The sequence below is a fragment of the Penicillium brevicompactum genome, assembly GCF_028827555.1.
Source record: "Penicillium brevicompactum strain IBT 35665 chromosome Unknown utg000002l_segment0_segment0, whole genome shotgun sequence".
Lineage (NCBI taxonomy): Eukaryota > Fungi > Ascomycota > Eurotiomycetes > Eurotiales > Aspergillaceae > Penicillium > Penicillium brevicompactum.
In genome coordinates this window covers 869,341-888,889 of record NW_026623205.1, presented here as the reverse complement: position 1 = coordinate 888,889, position 19,549 = coordinate 869,341, and the positions used below count along the sequence as shown (strand labels likewise).

The 19,549-nt window shown below is 50.4% G+C and overlaps 9 protein-coding genes across 9 annotated transcripts; 4 read left to right on the top strand and 5 right to left on the bottom strand.

The window, feature by feature from the left end:
• Positions 1–76: 76 nt before the first annotated feature.
• Positions 77–2,188, bottom strand: N7506_003127 (uncharacterized protein; the record flags this gene model as incomplete). The annotated part of the gene is made up of 1 exon (XM_056952422.1): positions 77–2,188. One exon carries the CDS (start codon positions 2,186–2,188, stop codon positions 77–79), a length of 2,112 nt encoding a protein of 703 aa, XP_056814114.1.
• Positions 2,189–5,290: 3,102 nt separating this feature from the next.
• On the bottom strand, positions 5,291–6,106 carry N7506_003126 (A4/G1 family peptidase; the record flags this gene model as incomplete). The annotated part of the gene is made up of 1 exon (XM_056952421.1): positions 5,291–6,106. One exon carries the CDS (start codon positions 6,104–6,106, stop codon positions 5,291–5,293), a length of 816 nt encoding a protein of 271 aa, XP_056814113.1.
• A 1,289-nt stretch (positions 6,107–7,395) lies between these two features.
• On the top strand, positions 7,396–8,865 carry N7506_003125 (uncharacterized protein; the record flags this gene model as incomplete). Its single annotated transcript, XM_056952420.1, has 1 exon — positions 7,396–8,865. The coding sequence occupies one exon, from the start codon at positions 7,396–7,398 to the stop codon at positions 8,863–8,865; it is 1,470 nt and encodes a 489-aa protein (XP_056814112.1).
• A 212-nt stretch (positions 8,866–9,077) lies between these two features.
• N7506_003124 (uncharacterized protein) lies at positions 9,078–10,364 on the bottom strand (the record flags this gene model as incomplete). The annotated part of the gene is made up of 4 exons (XM_056952419.1): positions 9,078–9,839; positions 9,900–10,060; positions 10,119–10,220; positions 10,277–10,364. 4 exons carry the CDS (start codon positions 10,362–10,364, stop codon positions 9,078–9,080), a joined length of 1,113 nt encoding a protein of 370 aa, XP_056814111.1.
• An 828-nt stretch (positions 10,365–11,192) lies between these two features.
• N7506_003123 (uncharacterized protein) lies at positions 11,193–13,306 on the top strand (the record flags this gene model as incomplete). The annotated part of the gene is made up of 8 exons (XM_056952418.1): positions 11,193–11,489; positions 11,539–11,640; positions 11,700–11,864; positions 11,963–12,213; positions 12,267–12,334; positions 12,402–12,630; positions 12,698–12,937; positions 12,991–13,306. 8 exons carry the CDS (start codon positions 11,193–11,195, stop codon positions 13,304–13,306), a joined length of 1,668 nt encoding a protein of 555 aa, XP_056814110.1.
• Positions 13,307–13,606: 300 nt separating this feature from the next.
• N7506_003122 (TPR domain protein) lies at positions 13,607–15,338 on the top strand (the record flags this gene model as incomplete). The annotated part of the gene is given in 2 exon segments (XM_056952417.1): positions 13,607–15,055; positions 15,066–15,338. The coding sequence occupies 2 exon segments, from the start codon at positions 13,607–13,609 to the stop codon at positions 15,336–15,338; spliced, it is 1,722 nt and encodes a 573-aa protein (XP_056814109.1).
• Positions 15,339–15,586: 248 nt separating this feature from the next.
• N7506_003121 (Zn(II)2Cys6 transcription factor domain-containing protein) lies at positions 15,587–16,732 on the bottom strand (the record flags this gene model as incomplete). The annotated part of the gene is made up of 2 exons (XM_056952416.1): positions 15,587–16,644; positions 16,693–16,732. The coding sequence occupies 2 exons, from the start codon at positions 16,730–16,732 to the stop codon at positions 15,587–15,589; spliced, it is 1,098 nt and encodes a 365-aa protein (XP_056814108.1).
• A 542-nt stretch (positions 16,733–17,274) lies between these two features.
• N7506_003120 (uncharacterized protein) lies at positions 17,275–18,861 on the top strand (the record flags this gene model as incomplete). The annotated part of the gene is made up of 1 exon (XM_056952415.1): positions 17,275–18,861. One exon carries the CDS (start codon positions 17,275–17,277, stop codon positions 18,859–18,861), a length of 1,587 nt encoding a protein of 528 aa, XP_056814107.1.
• Positions 18,862–19,130: 269 nt separating this feature from the next.
• On the bottom strand, positions 19,131–19,521 carry N7506_003119 (uncharacterized protein; the record flags this gene model as incomplete). Its single annotated transcript, XM_056952414.1, has 2 exons — positions 19,131–19,310; positions 19,372–19,521. The coding sequence occupies 2 exons, from the start codon at positions 19,519–19,521 to the stop codon at positions 19,131–19,133; spliced, it is 330 nt and encodes a 109-aa protein (XP_056814106.1).
• Between the last annotated feature and the right edge of the window lie 28 nt (positions 19,522–19,549).

Genomic DNA, 19,549 nt, shown 5'->3' with positions numbered 1-19,549 from the left:
AGACAACTGAACGATACCAACTGTCGTCAAATCGTTCTGTCGCTAATCAGTCTGTCAACGATAACAAGATCGTCACTTAGAACTGCATAGCAGCAGCAATGAGGGCACCGAAGACGACAGCGAAGCCGGACATGGTGGCGCGGCCAGCGGCGTTGTAAACGGGGCTGGAGCTGGGGGAGTTGGCGCTAGCACCGGAGGGAGAAGAGGGGGAGGAAGGGGAGGAGCCACCGGCGGGGCCGGAGGGAGCGGCAGTGCCGGAAGCGGAGGGCATAGCGGGGATGGAGGAGCTAGCGGGGGAGGTGGGCTTCACGTGGCGCATGGAGGCGGTCTTGGAGCCGGAGCAAGCAGCGTTGCAGACAGTGACGGTCTTGTAGTAAGTGGCAGTGCTGACGGACATGGCGCCGGAGGGCTGGCCAGCGGGCTGGCTGGGCTGAGTGGGGACCCATCCGTGGGTGGCGGAGCTGGTGACGGCGGGAGCGGTCCAGGCGGGGGTGGAGGCACCCTTGGAAGGCTCAACAGGGGACTCGCCGGTGGGCTGAGCGGGGACGGACATAGTCTCGCTGGAGCTGGGGCCGGAACCGTTGGGGCCACCGGGGATGACAGTGGAGTGGACAGTCTCGGAGGTCTCGGTGTCACAGGGGGTGGAGCTGGAAGCGGGAGCAGACCAGGCAGGGGTGGAAGAGACAACGGGGGTGGAGGCACCCTCGGAAGGCTCAACGGGGGACTCGCCAGTGGGAGTGGGCTTGGCAGGGACGGAGACGGTCTGGGATCCAGAGTGGCCGGGGATCACAGTGGAGTGGACAATGTCGGAGGTCTCAGTGTCACAGGGAGTGGAGGACTCAACGGGGGACTCGCCAGTGGGGGTAGGCTTGACGGGAACAGTGACGGAGGCAGAGCCAGAGTGACCGGGGATGACGGTAGAGTGGACAACCTCGGAGGTCTCGGTGTCACAAGGAGTGGAGGACTCAACGGGGGACACACCGGTGGGGGTGGGCACAGCGGGGACAGTGATGGAGCCGGAGCCAGAGTGACCGGGGATCACAGTGGAGTGGACAACATCGGAGGTCTCGGTGTCACAAGGAGTGGAAGACTCAACGGGGGAGACATCAGTGGGGGTAGGGGTGGCGGGGACGGTGATGGAACCAGAGCCAGAGTGACCGGGGATGACAGTGGAGTGAACAATGTCGGAGGTCTCGGTGTCACAGGGGGTAGAGCTGGAGGCAGGGGCAGAGGTGGTAGAGGTGGTAGATCCCTGGTTGCACTCAGCCTCACCGAGGACGGAGAGACACAGGTTGATGGGGATGTTGATCAGACCACTGCCGGAGCTAGACTGCTGGTTGCAGTGAGCCTCACCGAGGACAGGGAGGCAGACGTTGATGGGGACGTTGATGAGGGACTCGCTGTCGGAGCCGCTGCCGGAGGAAGAAGAAGCACCGGAGGCCTGGTCACACTTAGCCTTGCCGAGAGCACCGACACAGGCGTTGACAGGGACGTTGATGAGACCGTTGGAGGCGGTGGACTCCTTCTGCTTGCAGTCAGCCTCGCCGAGGACGGCGGCGCAAAGACCAACGGGGATGTTGATCAGGGACTGGCTGTCGGAGTCGTCACCGGAGTCGGAGGAAGAGGAACCACCAGCGACCTGGTCACACTTGGCCTTACCGAGGGCATCGACACAAGCGTTCACGGGAACGTTGATGAGACCGTTGGCATCACCGCTCTTCTGCTTGCACTCGGCCTCACCGAGGACAGCAGCACAGAGGTTGACGGGGATGTTGATCAGAGACTGGCCACGACGGGCAACAGCCTTCTGGTCACACTCGGCCTCACCGAGAGCAGCGACACAAAGATCGAGGGGAACGCTGATGAGGCTGTCGGAGCTACGGGCAGCGAGCTGGTTGCACTCGGCCTCACCGAGGACAGCAGCGCACAGGTTGATGGGGATGTTGACAAGAGACTCGCTGCGGCGGGCGACAGCGAGCTGCTTGCACTCAGCCTCGCCGAGGGCAGCAACACAAGCGTTAAGAGGAACGCTGATGAGGCTGTCCAGACCGCGGGAGGCGTGCTGCTTGCACTCAGCCTCACCGAGGACGGCGGCACAGGCGTTGACCGGCAGGTTGATCAGTTCAGTGGCCTGGACGCCGGCGGAGGCCGCGAGGGCCACCAGGGAAGCGACAACAGATTGCTTCATCTTTTCCCAATATAAGGAATTAAAGAAAGGACGCTGAATAAAACAGCTAAAAAGAGTGACAGTTCAAAGAACTAAAGGGAATGAATGAAGCAATCAGAAGAGATGGAGAAAGAAAGGAAAGCACGGGGCGAGCGACTTATACTTAACCGAGTGCATTACGACCAACACGGCTCTTGTCTTACGAATAGGGGATCCCTTCGTCGATCAACACCTCAAGCAGGTCGCCAAGCAACGAAAAGGTCAGGGAAACCCGCCAGGGCAAGAGTGTGCCTGCGTGAGACCAGGCCAGTCCATTTCTCGAGCTTCCGGGATTCCGATTGGTGTGCCCCTGTCGCTCGTGGGGGAGAGGTTGACATGTTCGGTTACCGTCGTGGACGGCGGTGCTGGTGGCCAAACCCTAAGAGTTGTGTATATCTCCACTCCGAGGCCGCGAGGATCCGCCCTGCTCCGCTAGGGGGTGGACATTGCATATGATTGCTCAAGTTTGTGGTCTGTTCGGTGCTAGTCTCTTGAAGAAGACCCATTTGGCGTCTCTCTAGCTTCAATTGGCCCCACAGAAATCTGGAGAATCTCTTTAGTTCTCGTGATATCGCGCGGTTCAGGGGTCTTTCCTTCAAAACCGGTTGCAATATTTGTAGAACTGCAAGCCCTAAGTGCATCCTACCTGTCAATTGCAATTTCCATTGTGCATTAGTTTCTTCAAACTTGATTTCCAATCATTGTGTGGTAATTATTCTCCAGAAACGTAATTAGAAATAAATCAGACATGCATAAATAGTCGAGAGTTGCAGTTGCAGTCACCTCGGCAGCCTTGGCATCCCCGTTTTTCAGGCCAAAGTGCATATGTAAGCAATGTACTACGATCCCCCATATTCCAGTAAACTTTGAGATATTGACCTCAAGTGATCCATCATTCTCACTAGAACCTCTTACCATGGGTTTTTACCGCCACTGATTCCTTAGTGAGAGCCCCTTTGGCCTCCTTACACACGCCACAAAGCCACTTATCCGATGGTCCCGTTGCGATCTTGTTATGACTCCACCCCGCTCAGCTGCAAGTGGACCGCACAGGAATATCCCAATAACAAGTGGATTCGGCAGCCCAATGCCTCTCTGTTCGTGCCCACTTACTCTGGACTCTTGTCGAAATTGGAATTGTCGATCGCTGTATAACTTCCATAAATAACATCACGCGTAGGGCCATGTGTGGTCCCGATAAGCGACAACAGTTGCGGAGTACGGTGTACAAAATACCCAGATGTCTCGGGGGTGAACAAAGCAGTCCTAGTCTCTTATTCCCTGCGGATGGGACTAGCAAATACGGAGTACTCATTTTCCAAGCGCTTGGGTCTTGCTGCCTTGAGAGATTGGGAGATTGGGGCGTCATCTCATCCCTGTTCTTTGTCGGGCTTTTGCAGGCATCCGACAGCCGAGTTCCCCTTTTTGTCGCTTTTCTATTTCACAGGCATATTTGACAGCCTGGAATCAATATTTGACTCTACATTGTACATATACTCCGTACAAGTACTTGTACCCACATCATGGTAGAATTTTGCAAAAGTATTCGGACAAGTTCTCCGTGTTGACTCCGTACTCCGTACTCCGTGCCAAACAACTAGCCGTAAAAAGGGGCCAAAGGGGCCATCCACTGAACGCTATTTTACCCGCCTCTGCTTTGTTCAAAATTGGTCTCTGCCGAGAAAGCAAGGTCCTGGATTGCTTAAATTAGCTGTCTTAATCCGCGATACCGAAATTGCAGGGATTCGGCCCAAAAGTCCAACTTTGCTTTGTTGACGGCTTTCGGCTCCAGCCGTGTTTGTTTACACCATGCGACCGCAAAACAAAATAAACATCCCCCAAACAAAATATATCGATCGTAAATCTTCGTACGGAGTAGTGGGGTTCTGGCGGGGGTTTGCGATTGATGAAGTGGCGCGCACTCAAAATTAGTTAAGGTTGAACTAACTCGTTTTAAGTGGTGTTTGAGGTACTATAGCCAATATATTTGATACATCGGGACACCACCAGTTCGTGTCTCTAGTCTTAATTTGATGTTTCGATGCGACTCACTAATAATGTTAAACCTTGGAGTATTCCGACTTTGTTGAGCAAGATATATAGTGGAGATGCGGAATTGCAGAGCTTACCTTTGTAGAACCCTATCTCAAATATTCCCAATTCATGGTGTTTTAAAGGCTTAACATGAGAACATAAGTCAAACAGAACTTTTGTAATTCAATTAGCCACTCTAGTAATCTCTATCTGGTGTTCCAGGCTCGAATTGGTTGACAGACGTGGAATAACTGCACTGTTGTATAACCCGTGGACCTTGGAAGGTTTTTGGCAGCACCCGTGGGTTTGGCCCGTGTTGAAACCCTCAAGTCATATACAAAGCAACCTTGGAAGCATCGTCATAACAACTTTCTCTCGAAAGCACTTTTTTCTTGCAGTTGAAGGAATCAACAATAATTAATTCAGTGATCACGGCTTAGCCAAGACTTTTGGCTCCTCCGAAAAGATTTTGGCGAATCATATTTATCTTTATTTCTCAATTACATTCAGTACACTTTAATCATCAGTACTCTGTAAAGATTTCTGTGTTCACGGTTTAGCCAAGACTTCCTTTACTCGACTAACCACAATTACTCGACGATTAGTTGGAGAGACAGCCAAAAAGACAGCTCAAAAGACAGCTCAAAAGACAGCTCAAAAGACAGTTCAAAAGAGGTCCTGAAGGTGGTGATAGCTCCCGAGGTCTCTTCGGTCGTCTTTTTGGCCGCGCGTGAGCGCGGCACTCACACTTGTCTCTACTATCGCTGAGTGCTGATTCACTGGTTCCAAGGTTTCAACCTTGGTCCTCGGGAAGGGGTTCCAAGGTCGCCTACTGATATACATTGTTTGCCTCGATTTATCGCGAGAGAACGTTAGATTTGAATTGTTAAAATGGAAATCTTGAAGACGAGATTGGTTTATTCGATTTGGGAGTTATGTGCATAGATGCGCTTGTACAATCCACCATGTTCTATGGCCCAGAACTAGCACGAATGTCCACCATTGCGCATAAATGACCTCGGGTATTCCGAAGAAACCCAGATGTGCCACTCAGCCGACGTACTTGATAGCGACGCTGTCCTTTGTGACAGAGGAGGAAGTCAAGATCTCGCTTGGTCCTTGTTGCATATCGAGTGTAGTTGCACCAGACGGCCCGACACTTCTGCCATCCGTGGTGTTTGCCTGTGCACCGGAGAAGATGACGATTCCGAAATCGACGAAAGGAACCAACAAGAAGCTATCCTCCAAGTAATCCTCGACGATCCATTCGGCATACGACCTGCAGAGGGAGCCTCGCGTATTCTCACCGGCAAACTCGTGAGCTGTAACTTTGCCATTTGTAAGGTTCTCAACAACTGCAGTGCCAGTCGTAGGGGTGGTGGTGTTGACTGTGAGTTTCACGATATCGCCAACCACGAGCGAGAGGTCGTCCATGTTATGACGATGATCCCAATCGGACCATACATTGTAGCTGACTTTGGTGCCATTGAGGCAGAAGGAAACACCGGCCTGTAGGCCTCCACCGGGGCAGCCGAGGCCATCAAGACCAATCCACGCGGAGGCACAGTATTGCCAATTGGGCCTGGCATCGAGGGGGAGTTTGATTCGGGGGATCGTGAACTCAGCAGTGACGGCATTGTATCCGGACCCGTTGAGGTAGGCACCGGCCCAGTTCACTTCGTAGAAGTCGACAGCTCTGGCGTTTAGACTTGGGAGGCGGCGTGTTTGGGTCTGCGAATTGAGGTGATCACTCTGCTTGGGGGAGGCAAGAGCTTCGGTAAGGGCCTGACCTCCTGAGACCAGGGGACTGGCGAGGGTAGATGCCTGGAGCATCGAAATGAGGAAAATGGTAATCAAGAACTTCATGGTGAAGACTGAAGAGATGGTAGTTGATGGAAAGAGAATGGGTGTGAAGAGAAGAAGAAAAGAAAGAGGAGGTCTTTATACTTGGTGAGGTGGTGGCTGCACCATCACCATCACAGGGAAATGGAGGGAGGATGTGAGTTCTACGAGTTTGAGAACCCAACTTCACTTGAGCTTCATTCCATTCTTGCAAAGCTCAACTCACTGCCAAAGCTTTAATGCACGAGATTATAGGGACAAGCCTCAGTGCCACGCTCACGCGCGGCCAAAAAGACGACGATAGTCACTTGTAAATAGGTGTAGTTATGTATTAGCTCAATCTCATATTTCAATTGGTAAAGAAACAGAACTATCATCAACTTTGGGATCTTTTTTTAATTGTCATTCTAACTATCTTTCTAACTACTCCATATTCTGTATCTTTTGAACTGTCTTTTGAACTGTCTTTTGAACTGTCTTTTGAACTGTCTTTTGAACTGTCTTTTGAACTGTCTTTTGAACTGTCTTTTGAACTGTCTTTTGAACTGTCTTTTGAACTGTCTTTTAAACTATCTCTCTGGCTGTCCATTCAAAGTTCCAACTAATTGTACATACAGTTAACATTCGATTAGTCGAACCTTCGATTCAAGCCAAGCCGTGAAACATGATTGGTCGAGGGAGCTAAGCCGTGAACAGAGAATCATACTTAGGGGATTCAGAGAAGAGACATGGCCATAACATGGCGGTCTTTGCAGTCACTTTTCCAGTAGGTAGCATTCCCGTTCCTATCCCGAAACTTCCTCGGTATGGACTGTTGATGAGGATCAATTCCACAGGAGGCTCACGATGTGTAAATATACCCTTTTCGGCCTAGCGCCTCTTCAAACCCGCTGACAGGTCACATGATTTCAAAGCCCAGTCCACGTGTGGTCAGGTGATCTGTGGCAGTTGGGCGGAAATGATCTGCCGACAGTTTGCATTCGATGCAAACTGATGTATAGTCCCAACATCCTCCCGACCTGTTGGGGAGACAAGGCACTGAAAAATAGACAGGACAGAATGTCGAATTAACGCAAAGTTCAAACCAGACGATCAATTTACAGCTAGAGATGCTAGGCCAGGACCGGCATAATCGCACTGATCGACCATTGTCTAAGTAATCGCCAAGGAAAATCATGGGGAAAGCGGGGAAATCGATCTCTCCTCGGTTCTGATTTATGCCTCATTTCTTCCCCCATTGACCCATTGACCCGAGAGAGCAACAACTTGTGGACGGAGGTATTCTTCATTCGCGCCTGCACGGCTGAGAGACAATGGGGCCGAAGGCTTGCGACCACTGCAGTCAAGAAAAATGCACCGATGAGTCGTGTGCCAGATGTAGTCGTCTCAAATCCTTCTGTCCGACATCTCGCCGTGATAAGCGCATAAAGCACCGCCTGGCTATCCAGGCCTCCTCCTCTGGGGGGAGACCAGCTTGTAACATGCAGTCCGAACAACGACGGAGCTCGGACTCCAGTGACAGCTATGCTTCGTCCCTCAGTCAACGCTCAGACTCACAATCCCTACACAATGCCACCGAGCAGACATTGACACCGGAGAGTACCAGTTCCATGGTGCTTTCCCCTGAGAGGCCGCTTGCCTCTCCTACCACCTTGCAAACCACATCGGATGCCTTGCGCACTGTTATGAATGTCGAACAATTCTCAGTCATACATTTACCGTTTATGCTGGGATCTAGCTTTATTCCCGATTCCCAAAAGACTATATATGTCATCTTGCGTTTATCGGCCCCCACCCTGACTGAGGGGTATCTGGCGTTTCTCGGATTGATGACAACATATCAAAAGTCCCTAGTCCTGCGGCGGAGCGAACCCGACATGGTCAAGGCTGCGAAAGGCCTACAGCGTCTGCGTGGTATCAAGATCCAACATGACTACGACGCAGCGTGTGCTCTTTTCCTCGGCCAGACGATGTACGTCTTCAACGTCTTGACGGCTCCGTATTCGAATACGGCCCACACCATTGTTCGCAGTGCGCTCATGTCAACAAAGAGATGGCTGCCCCGGTTGATTGAAGCACCGATCATGGACACAATAACCATGTCTCCAATCATCATTGACACTGTCGAATGCATCTTCCATCGTGAGATTCCAATAATTCGCCTCTACCCCCAACGTCGCATTATCGTTGATCGATATGTGGGACTCTGTGCTACTCTTCTATCGCACTTTTATGACATATGCGAGTGCAGTCATGCCTTGAAGACTACCACATTTGAGTCCGGGTCTGAAGAACTTTCCGCCATCTGGGAACGACTCGATGACATTGAAGATGATATAAGGCGGTGGAGAGCACAAACACCGCCACAATTGTTCGAAAAGTATGGAAAACATGCCGTTTTGGCAATGGTCACGCAAGCGAATGTATATCGTTTAGCGGGGTTGCTGGTCATCCACCGCTTGCGATATCCACTGGGTGTCGAAGATGAGCAGGCACAAAAGTTTGCAAATAATATATTTGCTGAGCTGGCATTCTTTGCAAAATCAGCTTCCAAGGAAGCGAGCGCGTTACCAGTAGTTTTCCCTTTGACCGTGGCTATGTTTGAGGTCGAGGGACCTGGAGAGGATCTGCTTGACCGTCTGGCCTCTTTTACCGTTCAGAGTGTCAGTGCAACACGACTTCAAGACTTCGTGAGGATTGTCAGGCATTCTAAACTTTCTCACTTCAAGGGCGTTTGGTTTGACTTGGTTGACACGCATCTTCACGTTGCGGCGCCACCATAGCTACAGCGCCCGGGTACCTTTTGCTATAACGGAGGATGGAAGAGATTTGTACAGTACCAATTTTCTTTGCTTTGTATTTTATGGAGAGAATTCTGATAATCCTTTTTTTCGAGACCAAAAACCGTTTTCTTCATTTGTTTCAAGGTGATGATGCTCCTTGAAACTTTCGGTCTACTGACCTCAGGGTCTCTCCCAAATGAAGCAGGTCCCATCTAATCATAATACTTTGCAACCACACCCCCAATGATGGGCTGATCGCCGACTTCGCTCCGTGCCGGACCTTTGTCCACACCCTTAGCTACTCGAGCTTTCACCCACTCCCCAGCAGTGATTCCCACCGCACTGTTATCCGTCGTCTGATCATACCCTAACCGATGCAGCACGTCACTCTCAATCGGCCGCAACTCCAGGTCATCTTCCGGCCGAACAAAGTACAAAACACCCAACCGATCAACACCTCTCTGATCAGGCGGAGGCGCAACCACACGATGTATGCTACTTTTGAGGAACCCATTTGTAAGGAACTGAAGTGAATCTGCAAGATTGACTGTGATGCTCCCGGGATACGGCTTGACCCATTTCCAGTCGCCTTCAGGAGTGCGAACCTGCAATGCAGCCACCGGCTGACGGAATAATAAAGTCAAGCTACCGAAGTCGGTATGGCCTTTCGACCAGATTCCTGTTGATTTCTCGTTCTCTTCTTCGGTGCGGCGGTGGTACTTCATGTACCGGAGATGACAATCGCTTTTTTCTTCGTAGCGATGTACTTTGAGAAAGTAGTCTTCGGGTAACTCCAGGATTATGGCGAATAGAACGAGAAGCTTGCGCACAATTTCGTCGTGGATGTGACGTGCGAAGCCTTCGATGATTGGACGGTTGTTGTTCACAATCTCGGGCTGGGGCCGCTCGAAGGCAGGGATGAACTTTGGGATGTTGAAGATTTCGGTTTTGTCAAAGACACCTGGACTGATTTCCTGTATCTGGTATTAGAGGTGATCATCCTGGACTACCGTTGGGTCGGCCTCGGGACTTACTCGAAGACCCATTGGTTTGTAGCCATTATAGCCACCTTTTTCAAGCTCGGCACGATACTTGAGCTTCTCTTCTATGGGTAGTTTGAAAAGTTCCTTTCCAATTGAAAACTGGCGGTCGACATCCTCTTGTGATAGGCCGAAGTTGATGATGTAAAAGAAACCTGTGAATGGTGAATACTGGAAGTGTAGATAATTCTGACGGGGTCTTTGAGTACTAACCTATTTTTTGGATCGCTTCGAACAGTTGTTTCGCTAACAGACTCTTGCCTCCAGGTTGGTCAAACTGGGAAAGATCCAAGGTAGCGAGGTCTGCCCAGTCCACTACATAAGGGTTTAGTGACTCTTCTATCTCGTAGCCAATTGTCCAGCATACTCACAGTCATATTTTGTCTCGGGGACTTGGTCATAAGTTGGGATATCCGACCCTGTGGGGATTGAGGCTGGGGTCGCGATCGGAGCAACCATATTGGAATATCAAGGTATGAATTGGTGAGTAAAAGCTTTCTAACAAAGTTGTCTATCTCCTGTGAATCAATGGGAGTCGACTGCAAGATCCGAGGGTTTTATCGGCTTTCAATAATCGCAGGATTTCGGCAATTGGTTGTAGAAATCCATTCCAATCGGGTATTTTCTGTTTTTCGTCTGAACTCTGAGCAATGTCCGAGAAGCTGAGTTAGAAATTGATGTTGGATGTGAGTAGGAGCTTAGGTGGATACCGAGGTTGGATGTCACCACGATATCCTCCGTTGGCGTGATCGACCTCCCCGCAAATATATTTAGACGCCACATCGGAATCTGCCCGGGATAATTGTGGAATTCAAGACTCTCTTCACATAGTCATAAATAAGGTGATGATTTTAACATAGTTGGTTACTGGATATACCCACCAATGTGGCACAAAAGTTCTAGCGTGAAATACATAGTACGGAGTAGATGCATATGACATCTGGGGGCTCGAAAATAGCCACCCAACTGTCCTGTTAGCTTCTAAGCTACAACAGTTAGAATATTCAATAATGCTGAGTAGTTGAGAACATCTTGTGTATGTATTTGCCACACATTATCGCTGCAGAGATCAGCCTTCCAGATTTGCAATAGCAGTGAAGGATGATACAATGATAACTGAAATGGTGTTTGGCAGTCTGGCCCTAGCTCCTGTCATATCCTTTCGGGGGGTTTCCGAGCACCTCGAGTTCAAAAAGACTTTAATCTATCTAGCATTGCTTGGATATAGTAGCCCATATTTTCACCCGTCACACCAAGACTTCGTTCTATTGAGAGCGATCTTCAAAAATGGCAGACAAGGAGAACGAGGTGACATCCAAGGATTTGGGAAGGACCACGGCTACCGATATTACTGCCCCCAGTGAAAGCGACGCCAATCATGAACTCCATTTTGCCAGACGAGGCGAAGCTCTTGCGGATGCCTCGTCAAGTCAGGAGAGTATCGATGGATATGATCCTGAATTGATGAATGGAAGAACACTTCTCACAGCGGCAGAAGAGAAGAAGCTATTACGCAAGATTGACTGGAGATTGATGACTCTCTGCTCGTTGATCTTCATGTTCAAAAACTTGGACAGCAATAATGTCTGTATCCCTTACTCACCAGTTGGTGGTACATTATTGACATCGACAGACATCCAACGCTCGGATCATGAACAAGGGGACGGATCAGAATATCATGACACAGCTTGGGATCACTTCAAATGAGTATAATCTAGTGACAGTACTTTACTATGTGAGTTGAATCCAATTTTGCTGGGCTATCATTGCTGCTGGCTAACGATATTGCGTTAGATTCCTTACATTGTGTTGGAAGCGCCCTCCAATTTGCTGCTCAAGAAGTGCTCTCCTTCAAAATGGCAGGCAAGAATCATGCTCAGCTGGGGTATTGCTCTGATGTGTAACGCCGCTGTGAAGAACAAGGGTGGTCTATATACCACACGGTTCTTATTGGGTGTGGTATGTTGATTCGACAGACTTCCTGTCCTGTTACCAACTTGCATACGCATTGCCAGGTACATAATTTCTAAAGAACTACAGGACTGACATAGTAACAGGCTGAGGCTGGACAATTTCCGGGTGTCATTCTCCAAATGACTTACTGGTATCGACCGGACGAGATGTCCTTGCGACTACTGTACTTTTGTGAGTCGAACATCCTCAACCTTATTGGTTATTCCCCCACATGGAAGTATACTCACCAGTGGCTATTAGATATTTGCGGGAATGTCTCGGGTATCTTTGGAGGCTTGCTTGCATATGCCTTTGATACTGTCTCTGGCGCAGCAGGACTTTCTGGGTGGCAATGGTAACCATCTCGGAACGAGCTTGCATCTTGACCGTTTACTAACAGTGACACAGGCTATTCTTAACCGAGGGAATCGCAACCGTCCTTTTCAGCGCGGTGATTTGGTTCCTCCTCCCGGACTGTAAGTTATCTGAGCAAAGCTACTCTTCTAATCTGCAACCAGCATCTAATATGTGACTCTGTACCAGTTCCCGAAACCGCCACATGGTTGACCGAAAAAGAAAAGAAGTTCATCCAAGCTCGACTTCCATCCAACGCACCTCGTGCCAATGAGAAAGACTTCAAGTTCCGCGAGATCGTTGAATCTCTCAAGGATGTGAGACTGTGGCTATTCACGTTGATCTGGGCCACCTTCACTGTTGGAACAGATGGAGTCACATTCTACCAGTCCACTGTGATTGCCGATCTCGGTTACACGTAAGTTATTTCTCATCCAAATGCGAAGACATGCTCGACTCAAGGGAGATTGCTAACAACTCCTCAGGAGCATTGCCGCAGCCCAACTCCTCAACATCCCTATCACGGTTTGTGGCCTTCTCTTCATTGCCATTACGGGGATCTTCGCAGACCGGAGTCGGATCCCACGACCAGTGTATCCGCTTTCATTCCTGGTCGTCATATTGGTCTGCTACGGTGTTTTCATTGCCTATCCAGGCCCCGGTGCGGTTTTCGCCGTGACGCTGATCGGAAATGCTCTCAAAGCAGGATGGTATCCTGTCATGTGGTATGGCATTCTGCCCTTGCCTCTCTCGTCGCATAGAACTAACGTGGCTATAGGCCGTGGCGCGTCCAAACCACCTCCCGCGCAACAGGTTCTGCCTTCTCGATCGGGTTCGTCAACAGCTACGGTCAAATTGGAGGTGCTATCGGTCCACAAATGTTTAGGAGCAAGTATGCTCCACACTACACAGTTCCATTTGCTGCAGCCATGGCTCTTGTTGGTGTTTGTGGCATTTTGACTCTTATTACGTGGAGGGTTACTCGGGAGACTGAGCGTGATACTAGGCGACTGAAGCTTGCCAAACTTGCCGCAGAGAAAAAGGGCGAGACAATTTTGGAGGACGTTGTCGACAAAGACTTGAAGAGACATTGAGGCTGCGGAGTAGATAGATGAGAGACATTTGTGCACTAGAGTATGAATTGCGTTTGACACATAGTTTAATTTGCAGGCAACTTACTCCGTAATTAGGTCCCTAAATATTTCGCGATTGTCTCCATTGCAAAATGTCAAAACTTACATGTTCTCCAATTCCCCCGCAACTTCAAAAAAGGTCCGGCGATGCGCACGTAACCGACGCTAGCAAAACCCTCCGAAGTACGCATGTGACCTTTTATTCCTTGCAGTGAGTGAAGAACTTCTGACACACTCGTCTTTGCTTACATAGCTCCAAAAATGTCTCTATCCTCAGCCAGAGCTTCAAGCGACCCCTACTTCGACCTAGGAACGTTCGGTCGCAAGATTAGCACCAATTCCCAGGAAGCGCAAAGATGGTTCGATAGAGCACTTGTCTGGACATACTGCTTCAATCACGATGAAGCGATCAGCTGTTACAAGCAGGCGATCGCACACGACGAGGCCTGCGCCATGGCTTACTGGGGGATCTCCTTCTGCTCCGGTTCCAATTACAACAAGACCTGGGCATTATTTGACGAGCGAGATCGCATCAGCGCAATTAAACAGTGCTACATATACTCACAGGAATCTTTGAAGCGGGCGCAGAACGCTTCGCCCTGGGAACAGGCGCTCATCCAAGCCCACGCAATACGATACCCCGACGACAACCCCGGGCGAGATCTCGGAGGATGCAGCAGGGCATATGCCGATTCCATGAGAGACGTGTATACAGAGTTCGGTCGCGACGATTTTGACATCATTACCCTCTTCGCTGACGCGTTAATGAATTGTGCGCCGAGGAAACTATACGACGCATCGACCGGCCTACCGATAGCATCATCGCCCGTCTTCGAAGTAAAAGCCCTCCTTGAACAAGCCTTGAAAATGCCAGGGATCGAACGACACCCAGGTCCCGCGCATATGTACATCCACCTGATGGAAATGTCGGCGACTCCCGAGCTCGCGTTGCCGGCGGCAGAGATGATTCGAGAGATCTTCCCCGACACGGGACATACTTTCCATATGCCGGCGCATATTGACGTGCTCGTGGGCGACTACCGTCGGGCTGTGGAATACAATTACAAAGCGACGGTCGCGGACGATAAATACTTTCAACATAACGGCGGTTTGACCTTCTACAGTTACTATCGCCTACACGACTACCATTCCCTCATCTACGCCGCCATGCTCGGCGGCATGTCCAAAGCCGCACTCTCAGCGACAGATCGCATGGAGGCAACGATTACAGAAGAGATTCTCCGAGTGGAAACGCCGGCGCTCGCGAACTGGATGGAATTCTTCAAGGCCGTCCGAGTCCACGTGCTGATTCGATTCGGAATGTGGGATGAAATTATAAAACTCGAACAACCGGAAGATAAAGAGCTTTACTGTGTCACGAACGTCATGCGACACTATGGAAAGGGTGTCGCATATGCAGCGACATCCCGACTTGAGGAAGCAGATAAAGAGCGCGAGCTATTCAAATCCGCATCTCGACTCGTCCCTCCAACCCGGCTGGACTTCCCGAATAAAATCACCGACATTCTCAAAGTTGCGTCTGCAATGCTGGATGGCGAGATAGAGTATCGTCGCGGCGATTACGAGACTGCTTTCAAGAGACTGGCGGATGCAGTGGCGCTCGAGGACGAGTTGCCCTTTGCAGAGCCGTGGGGATGGATGCTCCCTGCGCGACATGCATATGCGGCGCTTTCATTGGAGCAGGGTCGGGTTGAAACAGGCTGCGCAGGCTTATGCTGAGGACCTGGGACTTTATCATACACCCAAGCGTGCGCATCAACATCCGAATAATGTGTGGGCGCTTCATGGTTATAATGAGTGTCTGGAGCTTTTGGGTCGTCATGGGGAGGCGAACATCATCAAAAAGCAGCTTTCTTTGGCTCTTGTGGGGGCAGATGTTGATATCACTTCGTCTTGCTTCTGCAGGCTTGGGAATATCCCCTCGTGTTGTGCAAAGCCTTTGTTGAATGGGACTCACAGCGTGAAGGCATAATCCTATAGCCTGGTAGATCAAGATATTAGATCAGCTAGCAATTCAGGCTTACCACATAAGCTTCCTTTTGGCCGTGATCTATGGATTCACTTTCCAACGATATGATAGCCCACGTTGGAGACATCTGATTGGTTTCATGATTAACATAGGAATGTACTAAACACAGAAATCAGCTCGCTAGCTTCGACTCATCTCGCTTCTGTCTGCTCTTGGATTCCATTCTAATATAACAATTTGGAAATCGGGTATCATACAACGGCGGAGGCAACTTGATCCACCATTTGCCGAACCTCATCCACGATCCGGAAGCAGGGAATCAATTTTCGAGCCACAGCGTTCTGTGGGCAAAGATCAAGCGGATCATGATCGGCACCAATTTCCTTCCTTCGACAATCCCCTTCATGGTCAGGACATCTTTCGTGTCCCACAATATGGCGATTCCGCTGCCGCAGCGCAAAGCTCTTCCCTACCGCCGACAGCCGCTCGGCGTCAGCTTGAAGGCCGTGTATGATAAGATCACGAAATTTGTCGCCACTAATCTGCAGATTCAGATCGGACGGTATACCAATGCCAGAGTCAAGATAGACCGATTGACTTTCGTTCCTGCCGTCGAGCTCGGTGCAATGTTTCTTCAACCACCGTAGGTACTTCTGATAGCTAGAGGTTATCTCAAACATCAAATGTCCAATGAGTAGTACATTTTGAACCGTGACTCGGGGTGGTTTCGACACGTCGTAGCAAATCGGACATGCGAGTATCCTCTCTGTCAACGCAACCCCCGTCCGAAGCGTGGGAATGACATCGTGCGACATGGTCGCTCGACTGAGATTGCGAACTATGCTGGAGACCTCCTCGTCACAGTTACACGATTGTGCAAATGACAGAGGAGAAGCGTATGCATCCAAGGCAATTTGCGGAACCTCGGTCTCTGGTAAGGAGCTCTGCTGGGAGATCTGCCATGTCTCCAGAGGCGCGGAGCAGATATCGCCATTCCCCAGCATTTCCCAATGGGAGGAGTCGAATCCGCAATTGCCGGACATTCCACATGGTATTGAGTCGAAGTCACCGGTGCCCATCAACATGTTGACGGTCTCTTGGGGGCTAAATGTGGCATCCGGTAATCCGGGCGAGATGTGCGAGCTTGATGAATCGGAACCTGTCCGATCTCTCGGTAGCTCACATTCTTCTCGTGGTCGCTTTCTGGGCCTTCCGGGGGCGCCTTCATCTTTGAATCTACATGCCATCGAGAGACCCCGGCAGCGGGAGCACCCACTCTTTTCCCCTGAGCACCTGAGCTTCCGAGCCCCTGTCTGTTGTTAGCTTGGTTAATAGACTCTCGAGGGGATGATCATACGGCAGGCTTCGCAGGACTTGCGTTTTCGTGTGGGAATCATTCTGTGGTGGTTGAAGATCGAAGACCGGCCGGGGATGGATTGGCGATGTCTCCGTCATCGCTCCCTAAAATGGCGAGCTTTTGGAGCGGGGTTGCTGTCGGAACCCCTTTGAGCATCTCCCATTGCCTATTTCTACATTTGTCTGCTTTGGGGGTTATTTCTGGTTCTTCGTTGAGAGAAGAGGTATTGTTTCTGCGATGTCCACTCTGAAACCCCCGCAATTCACTCTCGAGTCGTTGTTAACTCCACACTGGCTCCATCTCAAGACTCAACATGAGAAGTCCGAAACTACCACTCATCTTTGATTGAACAGGGGAATATAGGAAGAATCTCAAATACTTCAATCCCCTCAAGCTCTGGAATATTCACTTTCGCCATTGCGGGTCAATCTCGCCCAAAATCATCCGAGTCCGACGGGCTGAAACTATCCGCAACTGCATTTGTCTTCATTTCACCAAATCCATTGACTGTCTCTCTCCCTCTCTCTCTCGACTTGATATTAAATCCTGGGCCAAAATATACTCTGATCGGTCTACAAAGCAATGGCTCAATCAATAACAGCGCGCGAATTGCGCAAATATTGGACGAATCAGCAAGAAATCGCTCTTCTCGACGTGCGCGAAGAAGGACCCTACTCCGAGTCCCATCCGCTATGGGCTCTAAGTGTTCCGGTGTCAGAAATTGAAGTCAAATTACCTCCATTAGTCCCCAGACTATCCGCTCCTATAGTCGTGTACGACGACGGTGAGAACTATGTCGATCGCGCCGCGACCAAAGTCCTCTCTCTGGGGTACCGTAATGTCTTCATCTTGGAAGGCGGACTTTCCGCCTACTCTCTCATGGGAGAAGTCTACCGCGACGTCAACGTTCCATCCAAAGCATTCGGCGAGCTAGTCGAATCCATCAACCATACCCCATCACTGTCCGCACGAGAAGTCAAAAATGTTCTGGAAATTGATAGTAACGTCGTTGTGCTCGATGCGAGAAGATTCACAGAATACAATACGATGAGTATTCCCAAGGGTCGCAGCTGTCCAGGCGGAGAACTGTTGTATCGCGTCTTCGAGGCTGCGCCCTCTCCCGAGACCACGGTCATTGTCAATTGCGCTGGTCGCACGCGGAGTATCGTTGGCACGCAATCTTTGATTAATTCTGGCATCCCTAATAGGGTGGTTGCACTTCGCAACGGGACGATCGGGTGGACATTGGAGGGTCTGGATTTGGAAACTAAAAAGACAGAGCGAGTTCCCGCGCCGTCGGCTGATGCATCGCAAAAGGCGCGACGGTATGCTGAATCATGGGCTTCACATGTCGGGGTCTCTATTATCGATGATACTCAGCTCCTTCGTTTTACCGAAGAATCCCAAGACCGGACTCTGTACTTGCTGGATGTGAGAGATCCAGATGAGTATGCCGCTAGCCATCCGGCTGGGTTCTCCAATGCCCCTGGCGGGCAATTGGTTCAAGCCACCGATGAGTGGGTTGGTGTCCGAGGTGCTCGCATCGTTCTTTACGACACGGATGGTGTTCGTGCGCGTATGACTGCGAGTTGGCTCGTGCAGCTTGGATGGGAGGTGCACATTTTTGACACGCGCTCCATAGTACCAGACAGTCTCAAAGCGCCTGCAGGTCCGCAGTGGCATCCCCCTCAAACCGGGGCTATCACGCTTGACAGTCTCCAAGCTCTCGGGGGAGCCACTGTGATTGATCTCGCCCGCAGCCCAGCCTATCGCAAAGGCCACATCCCTGGGGCGTGGTTTGCTTCTGGACCCGAACTTGCCAGAGACTTGAAGTCTACCATCGGTGACAGCCCGATCGTGTTGACTTCACCAGATGGCGAAATCGCTGCTATCAATCTTGAAGAAGCGCGGAAAGCAACCTCGCGGAAGGTATTCTATTTGGCGGGCGGTACTGCAGCGTGGGTAGCCGCAGGCCTACCCCTCGAGACCGAGTCTCATCAGCTCTCGGAGCCAATTGATGTGTACAAAAGACCATACGAGGGAACAAGCAACGCACGCAAGGACATGCAGGGCTATCTTGACTGGGAGTACGGTCTTGTCGCTCAGCTGGCAAACGATGGGGTTTCTGGCTTCCACGTTGTTAGAGATCGTGGGATTGCTAGCAGCTAGACACTTGGGTGCTACTTTTTCTGGGACGTTATTCCAACCAAGGGGTTCAAAGTCTTTTGGTCGTTGGCTCTCACTATCCTGTAGGTAAACTCGAGTTCTAGTCAATCTCGCTACCGCGATGTCAATCTAAAACTCATTGTCTCGCTGCATTTCTGAGTTTACTGCATATTTGACGCTGCTACTGAGATTGAACAATGGGCTATTCCACACAACAAACAATTAAGTGCAAAGGCCACAGAGCACACCACAAAGCTGCCCTTGTAATCAAATCATTTCTTGCCCTGGTAGCTGATATTTCCATTCCTGTCCTTCACATAACCATTCTCTTTGGTAATCCCATTGGATCCATATGTCAAGGACGAAGCCTGCACCTGAGGAGTCGACATTTCACGTTGGTTCTGGCGTGCTCGATCCTCATTCACCAAGGCTTGTTTCATGCCTTGTGATTGCTAATCCGTGACATCATTAGCTTCTGAGCTGAGGTATCAACATCGTCCGTTGCTCGCTTACGATCTTTCCATACTGGTGCGTATGGTATGCCAGTTGAGCATTCTGCACTCCACCCATGGGATTGGGGAAGCCTCCACTGGCACCTGCTGCTGCGCCTGCAATACCGACGCCCTCGCTGGCTTTCTCGTAGGTCTTGTAGGGGTTTGGCATGTTGAACTCGGGATATGTGTCTGATCAA